The sequence below is a fragment of the Mustela erminea genome, chromosome 17 (genome assembly GCF_009829155.1).
Source record: "Mustela erminea isolate mMusErm1 chromosome 17, mMusErm1.Pri, whole genome shotgun sequence".
NCBI lineage: Eukaryota > Metazoa > Chordata > Mammalia > Carnivora > Mustelidae > Mustela > Mustela erminea.
This window is the reverse complement of record NC_045630.1, coordinates 22,093,275-22,105,143: the sequence shown is the minus strand read 5'-3', so window position 1 is coordinate 22,105,143 and position 11,869 is coordinate 22,093,275. Positions and strand designations below refer to the sequence as shown.

The 11,869-nt window shown below is 38.2% G+C and overlaps 1 protein-coding gene across 1 annotated transcript; it reads left to right on the top strand.

The window, feature by feature from the left end:
- The first annotated feature begins 4,077 nt into the window (after positions 1 to 4,077).
- On the top strand, positions 4,078 to 11,322 carry PTGS2 (prostaglandin-endoperoxide synthase 2). The gene is made up of 10 exons (XM_032318833.1): positions 4,078 to 4,289; positions 5,125 to 5,241; positions 5,364 to 5,507; positions 6,169 to 6,312; positions 6,939 to 7,120; positions 7,711 to 7,794; positions 7,901 to 8,147; positions 8,442 to 8,728; positions 9,121 to 9,268; positions 9,423 to 11,322. Exons 1-10 carry the CDS (start codon positions 4,238 to 4,240, stop codon positions 9,830 to 9,832), a joined length of 1,815 nt encoding a protein of 604 aa, XP_032174724.1. The 5' UTR covers positions 4,078 to 4,237; the 3' UTR covers positions 9,833 to 11,322.
- Positions 11,323 to 11,869: the final 547 nt, after the last annotated feature.

Below are 11,869 nucleotides of genomic sequence, written 5' to 3'. Positions count from 1 at the left end.
CATTCCCCTGGAGTTTTTAACTCTTGGACTTATCCACATAGTCCCCAGAATTTGTCAGTTACACCTTGAGTTTTCCAATCTTGGTACTGGTTTCCATGGAGGTTTCTGCCAATGAGTTTCTGCTCTGCTAAAGGGGGCTTCTCTGTATGGCCTATTTCTTAAATTTTGGGAACAACATTTTATCCTGTCGCTTCACTACTCTAAGAGATGGAAGAAGAGTACTAGCTTTCAGTTTATTTGGGTTTTGATATGTTGTTAGGATGAAGTGGCAATTTCAAGCTCCTTAATGTGATGGAACAGAGACTGGAAGTCCTAGTTCTGATATTTAATTGGTGACTGTGTTCTCACTGTGCCCACTCGTGTTCACCCTGCTCACACTCCCCTGCACTTCCTTAGTCCCTTTTGAGATTTCTTACTCTAACACAAGGACTGTGTTCAATCTACCTTGGCTCGTCTGAGTATTTATTTTATGCAACCATGAAAAATGAAGAAAAAGAAAGCTATCAGGGACTTGAGTTATTTGACAAAAATAAGGGAGACCAACTTTTTTTCTTTAATAAAACTCAAAAATTGATATTATCTGATATTTCTTCATTGGTTTATGTGATAAGAATTTTTTTTTCAATTAAAAAAATATGCTTTAGAGCCTTGAAACTTCCATCTTAAACAGCCTCGGGAATGGGTGCACAACCGGAATTTACTACTAAAAGACTAAAATAGAGGACTTTTGTAAGTAGCATTTCCATCCACAGATATAGTCTGTGGCATAACTTTGCTAAAATACCTCTTAAGAATAACCTTGGTACAGGATGGCAAAATACTTCTAGCCAGCGTACCACGAATGAAAAGACGTGGGGTAATCTCCACTCCCTCTGAATGAATCACTAAACCAACCAAAGTAGAAGGGAGGGAATGGGAAGAGATTCCATGCCTAAGACAGTGGATCAGAGCATTCTTGCATGTCTGAGTGGTGGAACCCTGCTCAACAATAAGAAATGTCTCTCTCAAAAATTTTAGCTCATTTTGGGTGTGCCTGGATGGTTCAGTCAGTTAAGTGTCTGCCTTTGGCTCAGGTCATGATCCCAGGATCCTGGGATCTAGCCCCCTACACAGCTGGCTCCTTGCTCAGTCCAGAATCTGCTTCTCCCTGTCCCTCTGTCCCCTCCCCTCATGCTCTCTCTCTAATGAATAAATAAAATCTTTTTAAAAATATTAGCTCATTTGGAATTGGGGGTATATTAAAAGTCTTTATTTTCTATTTTCTTTTAACTCATATCAATGGCTTATCACTTCAATTACTATTTCATTCCTTTTCAGTATATTCATTTAGTCTTCACAACATCATAAAGAAAAATAAGTTGATAGAAATTCAAGCAGCAGAAGGGGGCAGTAAAACTCAACAGAATGCTGTAGCAGATTTTTTATATACTTGCTTATTTTTCTTTCATGAGAGCATTTCCCAACACATTTTAGAGACTAATTAAAAAAAATCTGTACCATAGATATATATATATCTAAAATATACATAGAAACACTAAATGTATATGAAAGTAAGATCTATGATTTTATATAATCAAAACCTTATTTTTTTATGGTGTGATTTATCAAGGCACAATAATCATAGCACTTGTCCATATAAAACAGGTTTAGCCCTTTGGTATGGGACATTTAGTTTCGGACATTTAATATCCTCTCATAACCAGCATCCCCAAAAGTACTTTCCATTCTATTTCATGGTCTCAGACTTGTCAAAATTATTTAATATATCATACCATAATGGTTTTTCCTCAAGTCTATATTTGGACTTCTTTCTAAACTGTGTTCAACCTTAAAGTCATTTTCTCTTTGAACTCCTTTCTGACTGCATAAGTACATGGAAGTCTCTCTACTCTACCATGTCATTGAAATTACAGGTTCAACCAAGTAGTTTAACCAAATAGTTTTTTTTTCATTGAATTTTCACTGTGAAAGAGAGTTCAATGTCTTTACATTCCATGTAGTGTAAATGCGATTATTCTCTACACACTGTTTTGTCTTCACCTTTAAATTCAGTCTGTCTTTGAACAAGAAATGATACACAGTGAGTATACAATTAAGACCTCATAATGTGGATATTGGATGATAATGACTTCAACATAAATTCAGGATTACAGTGTAGAATTTGAGTGCAGTACTAGAGTCAGAGTATAGACTCTTATGTGACACCTTAAAAAAGCTCAAATGTGTGGTCCTAAATATCACTTTAAAATTTTAGTAGATACCACCTAACGGCTTTAAAAAATTATGCTCTTAGTTAAAATTCCATGTAAGACTTAGTACAATAAATGGGAGTGTCATAAATTGAATGATTAAATATGACTAGAGGAGAAAGGCTTCTTGGATGAGATGGAATTTTAGTCACTTATGTCTCATGTAAAATCAGATAAATACCTTAACCAAAATGGTAAGGAAAAAGAAATTCAAGTAAGTTTCTTTTCTCTTTTAAGACTTCTACAGATTGAGGGGTGCCTGGGTGGCTAAGTGGGTTAAAGCCTCTACCTTCAGCTCAGGTCATGATCCCAGGGTCCTGGGATCAAACCCTGCATTGGGCTCTCTGCTCAGCGGGGAGACTGCTTCCCTTCCCCTCTCTCTGCCGGCCTCTCTGCCTGCTTGTGATCTCTGTCTGTCAAATAAATAAAATCTTTAAAAAAAAAAAAAAGACTTCTACAGATTGAGACCTCTGGTATAGTGTTACCTCAGGTTTTATGCTTTTTTTTTTTTTTTTTTTTTTTTTTTTTTTCCATTAGTGTTAAGAATGTATGGCTTTGAACGTTTTATTCTCCACTTTGATTCTGGTAACTAACTTACTTTCTTGCTTTCTCTTTCTTTTCTTTCATTCCTTCCTTTCTTTTCTTTCTTCCCTTTTCTTTCTATTTCACGCTCACACCATAAAAAGACATTAAATAAAGGCAAAGGATGATAGAAATTCAAAATTGTCAAACTCATCCGTCTTTTCCATCCATTCCACTCAACTCCTCATCAAAACTGTGTTCCAAAACGAGAATAGAAGATTTGCACTAATAAACCCAGACAACTGCAAAATAAATGCAGTGTTGTACTTTGATACATTGTCACATTCATCATCTTGGACAAGTGGGCAGAAATGACTTAAAGAAACAAACTTTAAAAACCTAGTTTCTTTTTCGTGTATCTCCTGTGAAGGGCCGGTGACCAAAGCAGTGAAAACCCGCGCAGCAGAGATGGAAATGCATTAAAGCTTACGTTTTGAGTATTAGCATTCCAGCAGATCTGGACCCTTTCCCTTCCCTTGTTACCAGAGCAGCGGAAACGTTATAGTGGTGATTGCTCAAGCTCGGATGGACTGTTTACAGGATAGCTGCTGAGGAGCAAATTGTGGAGAGGAATTTACATTTTACAGTTAATGTAAACTGACGATAGCTCTTATAGTTAATTCGGCCAAATAAAAAGAGTGTAATGTATGTATGCACTCCGTATGCTCTAGGTTATGGGTCGTCACTGAAATCATGACGTTTGAAATACATGACGTATAAAACAGTCTTTTTTGGCCGAGTCTGTCCAGACTGTGACTCCTCGGCCCCCTAAGACCTGGGGATGAGACAATGGGGAGGGCCGCGCAGGGAGATTCCCTGCGCTCGGGGACCTCCGGCCGCTCGGATTCCCGGAGAGGAAGCATTATATCCTCGCTCCCGCAGTGGAATCCGCTAAGGCACCGGCTCTCTAAAATTCCGGGTCAAAAGACAGGGAGAAGGGGAATCTGGAGCAAATCGCACTCCGGAGCTGAGGGACTGGGGGAGGAGAACCAGATCGCAGCGGGGCGGGGGTGGGGGAGGCGACTTCGCTTTGCACCCGCCTTGGGGAAGCCGAGGGCTACTTCCCAGGTTTCCGATTTTCTCATTTGCGTGGGTAAAAAATCCAGCCTTCACCCGGTCTTACGCAATTATTTAAATAGACGGGGGGGAGAGGGGAGCGTTGTGGAGGGGGGTAGAGTTTTAAAGAGGCGGAAAGAAACAGTCATGCCGTCACGTGGGCTTAGTTTTTACGCATAAAAGGAAGGTTCTCGCCGTTAGCTTCCAGTTGTCAAACAACTTGCAGCGAGTGTCAGCATTTCGCCGGTGACTTCGCCCAGCGCCTGCTTCCGCTCTGCAGCCCGGAGCCCAAGTACGGCAACGCCTCCGCCAGCCCGCGCTCCGCCCGCGCTCCGCCCGCTGCCGCCGCGATGCTTGCCGGCGCCCTGCTGCTCTGCGCCGCCCTGGCGCTCTGCGGTGCAGGTGGGTACCTGGCGCCCCGCAGCGGGGACTCCTTGGCTCGGTAATTGCCGCTAAGATTCCGCTGAGCTCCCGGATCCTCCCGGTACTTTGAACAGTCCGGGAAAGGAGACGATGTTTGACTTGGTAGAGAGTTTGGACCATTAGAGTCCAAAAGAACTGGGTGGACGCCCCAGCTTTGCCACCAGCTCTGATCATCCCGAGCCGGTTACCTTAGCGGTGTGCGCTACTTTTCTCATCTGCTAAATAGGGACAGTGATACTAATTTGCAGATTGTCATCTGATAAGACAGGATCGATCAATAATATATGTGAAATAATAAATGTTTGTGTGGGGTGCCTACTGTTCAGGAATGGGAGCCATTGTTTTAAATACTCTAGTGCTTTCACGACTCAGGAAAGCCCAGGTGTTTTTTGTTAGTTTTGTTTTGTTTTGTTTTTTAAGATGAGCAAAATATTTTAACGGTAAGCTGTTTTTACCCCGAAATTTCCCCTAAATTTGATTAATGTATTAGATATGTCCACTTTAGTTACAAAAATGCTACTACTTTGAGCTCTTCGAAAATGCTGATTTGAACATCTAAAAAGTTTCTAAAGGAAAAACTTAGCATCATCACTTCCCTGGTTGAATATTGTTACCCTTATTTAGAATACAAAGTTGGTATTTCCTTTGTAAATTATTCGGTGCCACAGGTTAAAATTGTTTTCCCATGATTACCTGTATATTTCTTGAATTTATTTACGTAAAGTTGACCCATACTATGTAAAACAATTAAATGTATATATCAAGATTAAGAAGGTAGAGAATAACTTACTTACTGTCCTTACTTTTATTGTAGTGAATCCTTGCTGTTCCAACCCATGTCAAAACCAAGGTGTATGTATGAGTATAGGATTTGACCAGTATATGTGTGACTGCTCTCGAACAGGATTCTATGGTGAAAACTGTTCAACACGTAAGTGTGCTTTGGGTGCCCTTATTTGGACTGGGGATACATGCAATTATCACTTTACACTCTAGTATCTTAAAATGGGTCCTGCTAATCTTTCTTTTTTCTTTTTTTCCCTCTTTCTGCAGCTGAATTTCTGACAAGAGTAAAATTACTCCTGAAACCCACTCCGAATACAGTGCACTACATACTTACCCACTTCAAGGGAGTCTGGAACATTGTCAATAACATTCCCTTCCTGCGAAATGTAATTATGAGATACGTGTTGACATGTAAGTACAAGTCTCTAAGGTTTTCAGTTTCCTCAAAGAAAATTGTTCTTTATAAAACTTGATTATTGAGCCTAATCCCGAAATCTCTTTTCAACCTTGTCAAAATACCTTTTTAGTTTGCCTTCTGTCTTAATGGCTCAAAATACATCTCAGTCCCATTCAGTTTACAAAATTCTGTCTCACAATCACAATTCTACTTAAATCTTGTATACCTCTTATAAATTCACTACTCTGCCAATCCGTGAAGGAAGTGTGGTCCAGTTTATTCAATGTCGTGGACCACAGGATTGCACCTAGTAAAATAATCTGGTTAATCTGGATTTGGGTCAGCAAGAAAATTATTACTAAAGCATGTGTCTTGCCCAAACTTTCCTTCATAGGCCTCTTAAGTGGTAGGTGGATGATTATTTGAAAAATCAAGATGGCTAGATCATGTTTTATGTAAAAGTATATATACTTCATTAAACATGCATTTTAGTGAATCATTTTTCCTGATTTCTTTTTAAGTACAAGTGGCAGTTGGACTTCAGTGTAACTGTTCTACAGTGGGTTGTCTTTGTTGAAATTAAAGTCCATCTCTCCTGCCACTTTGTACATTTTACAATTAAAAGGAACATCGATGTGGGCACAAATAAAACAAATTTTTTTCCTTAAATTTCAGCCAGGTCACATTTCATTGAGAGTCCACCAACTTACAATGTGGACTATGGCTATAAAAGCTGGGAAGCCTTTTCTAATCTCTCCTACTATACCAGAGCTCTTCCCCCTGTGGCGGATGACTGTCCAACACCCATGGGTGTGAAAGGTAAGTGTCCGGAGGCGGTCAGAGATGTATTCATTGCAGTAGGGATTGGATTGTTACCTAGAAAATTCAGCCCTGAACTATCATTTATTTGTTAATAAAAGCATATTGTTTGCTCTTTTTTTTTAAAGATTTTATTTATTCATTTGACAGACAGAGATCACAAGTAGCATAGAGAGGCAAGCAGAGAGAGAGGAGGAAGCAGGCTCCCTGCGGAGCAGAGAGCCCGATGCGGGGCTCGATCCCAGGACCCTGAGATCATGGCCTGAGCCGAAGGCAGAGGCTTTAACCCACTGAGCCACCCAGGCGCCCCATTGTTTGCTCTTTTAAGGATATCTCAGATTTTTTTCTTGAAAAGTGTATCTTATCAACTATTCATGAAAGTGAATGGACATTTTGGTTTAATGTCTTTACTGTTTTCAAATTGTTTCATTAAAACCAAATTAATACTAGTTAAATAAAATAGATACCAAGGTAAAATTAATTCAATAAGAATGTGTTTCCCCATATCTTAGAACTTTAATTTATGTTGTAATTCTTTTCTTCTGTAGGTGAGGAAGGCCCCTTAGGAAATAGATACTTCCTTGGATTTGTTAATGAATTCTTATCTTAGCTTTCTCATTTTTCAGGCAAGAAAGAGCTTCCTGATTCTAAAGAGATTGTGGAAAAATTTCTTCTAAGAAGAAAGTTCATTCCTGATCCCCAGGGCACAAATATGATGTTTGCATTCTTTGCCCAGCACTTCACCCATCAATTTTTCAAGACAGATCATAAGCGAGGGCCAGGTTTCACCAAAGGACTGGGCCATGGGGTAAGTTAAAGTGAAATTATAGCAAAAATAACTGAGTGCTGTGTGTATATATTTTTGCTACACCAAGTTTACCCTCTTCTTAAATACTCTGTCTATAAAAACCTTAATGGAATTTCCATTTTTGATTCACTGGTTTAGTTAAAAATACACATGCACACACACATGCATATAGGCATAATATTTGTAATTTGGCTCTTATATTTTTATTTTAAAATCTTGGCACTGCAAAAAGTGGTGTCTTAAAACATATTTGTACTCTGATTATGATGCTTTAAATATTAAGAGATTTTTGCAGCATTCTTATCCCTTGTAGTTAAGTGACAGTTTCAATTTGCCAGTAAGAATTTTAGATCAGTAATATATTTTCTGATGCTTATTAAAAGAAATATCATATAGCTATAGTGAAGCATATTACATACTTAACACTAAATACCTTTCAACACAAGAGACATAGGTTTGTAGTATCAGTGGATAAACTAAGTATTTTTTGGCTTTGAGAAAAGTGTTTTATCAAATTATTTAATGGTAAATTATAGACACGTTATACAAACTTCAGCAGCAACAAATTAAAGTTTTTCCATCTTTTCTAGGTGGACTTAAACCATGTTTATGGGGAAACTTTGGATAGACAACATAAATTGCGCCTCTTCAAGGATGGAAAAATGAAATACCAGGTTCGTTCTATTTGAATCTTAAGAATTAGTTATGACTCATGACTTAACTGTATTTAGAAACTTCTGCTGACTAAAATTTAACATTTTGGTTGCCATTGTTCTTCAGGTAATTGATGGAGAGGTGTATCCTCCCACAGTCAAAGATACTCAGGTGGAGATGATCTACCCACCCCATGTTCCTGAACACCTGCGGTTTGCTGTGGGCCAGGAAGTCTTCGGGCTGGTGCCTGGTCTGATGATGTATGCCACGATCTGGCTGCGGGAACATAACAGAGTATGTGATGTGCTGAAACAGGAGCACCCAGAGTGGGATGATGAGCGTCTGTTCCAGACGAGCCGGCTCATATTGATAGGTAAGCAAGAGGAGAAAATCATTTAAATGCAACTCTCCTCCTCAGAGAAAATGAACTTGCTACCTTTGATATGTTTTAACTAATTCTGGGAGAACGTGCTGAAGGCAAAATCACATGCTCCCTATTAAATTCAATCCTTGAGCAGGATTGATAATATAAATACCTTTTGTGTTGATAGTTTAAGGGACACAATAGAAGTGAGGGAATAGCGGATTCACAAAACTGCATTTCAGTTGCGTGAAAGTTGGTAATCAGAGAATGAATGCTCTAAATGTCTTTATTTTGTGTACATAGGAGAAACCATTAAGATTGTGATTGAAGACTATGTACAGCACTTGAGTGGCTATCACTTCAAGCTGAAGTTTGACCCAGAGCTGCTTTTCAACCAACAATTCCAGTACCAAAACCGTATTGCTGCTGAGTTTAACACGCTCTACCACTGGCATCCCCTTCTGCCTGACACCTTGCAAATAGATGACCAGGAGTACAATTTCCAACAGTTTGTCTACAACAACTCTATACTGCTGGAACATGGGCTTACCCAGTTTGTGGAATCCTTCAGCAGGCAAATTGCTGGCAGGGTAAGCCTTGTTACTGAAAAACAAAACAAAGGACTACTCAGTCACTAGAATTTCCACCATCAAAATGATTTTTCTTAAACTTACTGAAAGAGTAATATTTTGCTAGTCATTTCTCTTGAAAATAGAAGTCTACTATTTTTTTTTTTGAAAAGTCTAAACATGAAAAAAAAGTCTATAAACTGGTAGTCTCTGGCTATCAAATAGCGATAGGTAGTCACGGCTTAAAAATACCTAATCTGTAGATGATAGAGATAAATCTTTCTAACTTGGATAGTTTAGGTCTCAGCTGGGAACGTCAGTCCTCTGTACCCCACCCAGGGAATGAGTGCTTTTAAAGTAGAAATCATCATCAAGATGACTAAAAATGGTGTTATACGATTTATTTTCCGCAGGTTGCGGGTGGTAGAAATGTTCCAGCTGCAGTACAACAAGTAGCAAAGGCCTCAATTGACCAGAGCAGACAGATGAAGTACCAGTCTCTGAATGAGTACCGCAAACGCTTTCGGCTGAAGCCCTACGCGTCTTTCGAGGAACTTACAGGTGAGAGAGAGAGGTTTTTTATGAAGAATCAAGGGTCAAATGGAAACAACAGAGAAGTTGAAAGGGAGTTGAGTCAAGGGTTAAAACTTTTTTTTTTTTTTTTTTGGTAAAACCTTTTACATTGGTTGTATATCTGTCTTTGTCACCTTCATAGGAGAGAAGGAAATGGCTGCGGGGTTAGAGGCCCTTTATGGAGATATTGATGCCATGGAGCTGTATCCAGCCCTCCTGGTAGAAAAGCCTCGTCCAGATGCCATCTTTGGTGAGACCATGGTAGAAATGGGAGCACCATTCTCCTTGAAAGGACTTATGGGTAATCCCATCTGTTCGCCTGACTACTGGAAGCCTAGTACTTTCGGTGGAGAAGTAGGCTTTAAAATCATCAACACTGCCTCCATTCAGTCTCTCATCTGCAATAACGTGAAGGGCTGTCCTTTTACTGCATTCAGTGTTCAAGACCCCCAGCTCACCAAAACAGTCACTATTAATGCAAGCTCTTCACACTCCGGACTAGATGACATCAATCCCACAGTCCTGCTAAAAGAACGGTCCACCGAACTGTAGAAGCCTGTTAATCATATTTATTTATTTATATGGACGATTTCTTTTAACTTAATTATTTAATATTTATGTTAAACTCCTATGTTACTTAACATCTTCTGTTAAGGAGAAAGGGGTCATACTTGTGAAATTTTCATGTCACGACTTTAAAGATGTCTTCAGGTTAAAGGGGAAAACAGTTGTCATTGTTTTGTAAGTGAGTTTGACATCCTTTTACTTGAATTTCAGTTTATATTTATAATAAGAACAAAAGCAAAGGTGTTCAGACATTTAAACTCTGTTCCAAGATGGCAAAATGCTGCAAGTGTTTTTCCGTACTGTCGGGATTTCTAGTGTATCTTCCAGGAAGCATTAGAAGCAACTACCTGCACACTGTTTCTTTTCTTCTGTTAGCCACCGTGCTGGGAGAAACTCTCTTCTGATCAGTTTACTTTTTTGTTTTCTTGGTTTTAAAGATCTGAGTACATCTTTCTTTGTTTGGACTCTGTACTTTCTTATCTGAACTTGCAGAAGTTTTCAGAAAACCTCAGCTCAGGACTACTAGTAAGTTAGCTCCTCTTAAGAGGAATGAAAAATAAAAAACAAAACAACACACAACCCTTAAAGGCCTCTACACAGAGGCATTTTATATGAAAGGCAGAGAACTTTATCACTTCAAACTCTGTGAAGCAGAAGAAGCCTACAATGAGACTAATGGCCTTACAAAGAACTGTAGAGAGTTGTTGATGAAAGAAAGTTGTATTTCTGTTCTAATGAATGTCCTTTCCTATTTAAAAGCAAAACAAACAAATCCTGAATAGTTTCTGGGAAGATAATGTTTCTTTTCCACATCTCATTGTCAGCTGACATTTGCTGGTACTGTATACTACTTAATTTATTGAGTATTATTATTTATGTTTTGTTAGGACATTATAAACTAGGTTTAAGCTGAAATCATTGATTTTTTTTTTCTTTTGCATTGTGTGAGAATCAGTAGATCTTTGAGATTAACTCTGAATTAATATATAAACTATAAGATAAATTATTAAGATTTTTGAATAAATTTTCAGGAACCCAAGTCTGGTATACTGAAATACAGAAAGTTGAAATTGATATATAGAAGATTTATCTATATACCAGCCCAGAGAGACCACTGTGTCTCATTAGTCTGGATATACTATAAGACTGACCTCTTACACATTTTTGAAGGACCTATGGATCCTTCATTAATTCATTCAGCTATAACTTATTGAGGGGACATGTGCAGGGCACTATGGGTTTTAATATTTTTTTGGTTTTAATATTTTTAAATCAAGCACTGATTACAGATAACATCAGTATTTGTAAAAGAAAAAACATGTCTTTTAGGTAGAAGAAAATGAAATTTCATTAAAGGAAATAACTCAGGGGAATTTTTAAGATTTTATGTTTAAAAAGTTTATAGTTAAGTAAGAAATAGTCAATATTAGAAGGGCTCATATAAAAAGCTTTTGACTTCACTGATTAAAAAAAAACAAAAAACCTTAACATCATCCTGCTGACTGAACCTGGGAATTTGGAATGTAATATGAAAATGAAAGGTTTGGTGCCTCAGACAAATGTGTATTTAAATTTACGTATGTAAGTGTCGAAACAAATGCCTGTTTATTTTTATACTATTTAAGAATGGAAAAAAATCCCTTCTAAAATAAATTTTGACTGTTTCCATATGTTTTTGTCCTATGATGTATGATTTCTCTAAAGCACTATATGTATACCCTTGTCTTCTATCTGTTCTGGACCTGACTCCATGAATGAAGAAGTTCTTCCTCAGTCAGAGAGGTTTCTTAGAGGAAGAAGCTGTCCTTTGTTCACTGCAACACTATTGGAAAATGTGTGCTTTGTGCTATAGGAGATAGCAACAAACTTGTTTTCATTGGCTAACCTGGAAGAAAGAAAAAAAACCCCAAGCATACAAAAGGCAAAGAATAAGATAAAGGCCTAAGGAAGTACAAAATTACAAGTTCAAAGAACTGGGCAAACCATTGGTACCTGCCTCAAGGGCTTCCATTGTCCTCCTAA

Bases quoted from the DNA above. Each gene is read 5' to 3' on its own strand.
- PTGS2 (XM_032318833.1), top strand. From the start codon at position 4,238: ATGCTTGCCGGCGCCCTGCTGCTCTGCGCCGCCCTGGCGCTCTGCGGT. The intron at 5,508-6,168 runs GTAAGTACAAGT...CTTAAATTTCAG, and splicing joins TATGAGATACGTGTTGACAT to CCAGGTCACATTTCATTGAG. The intron at 9,269-9,422 runs GTGAGAGAGAGA...TCACCTTCATAG, and splicing joins GTCTTTCGAGGAACTTACAG to GAGAGAAGGAAATGGCTGCG.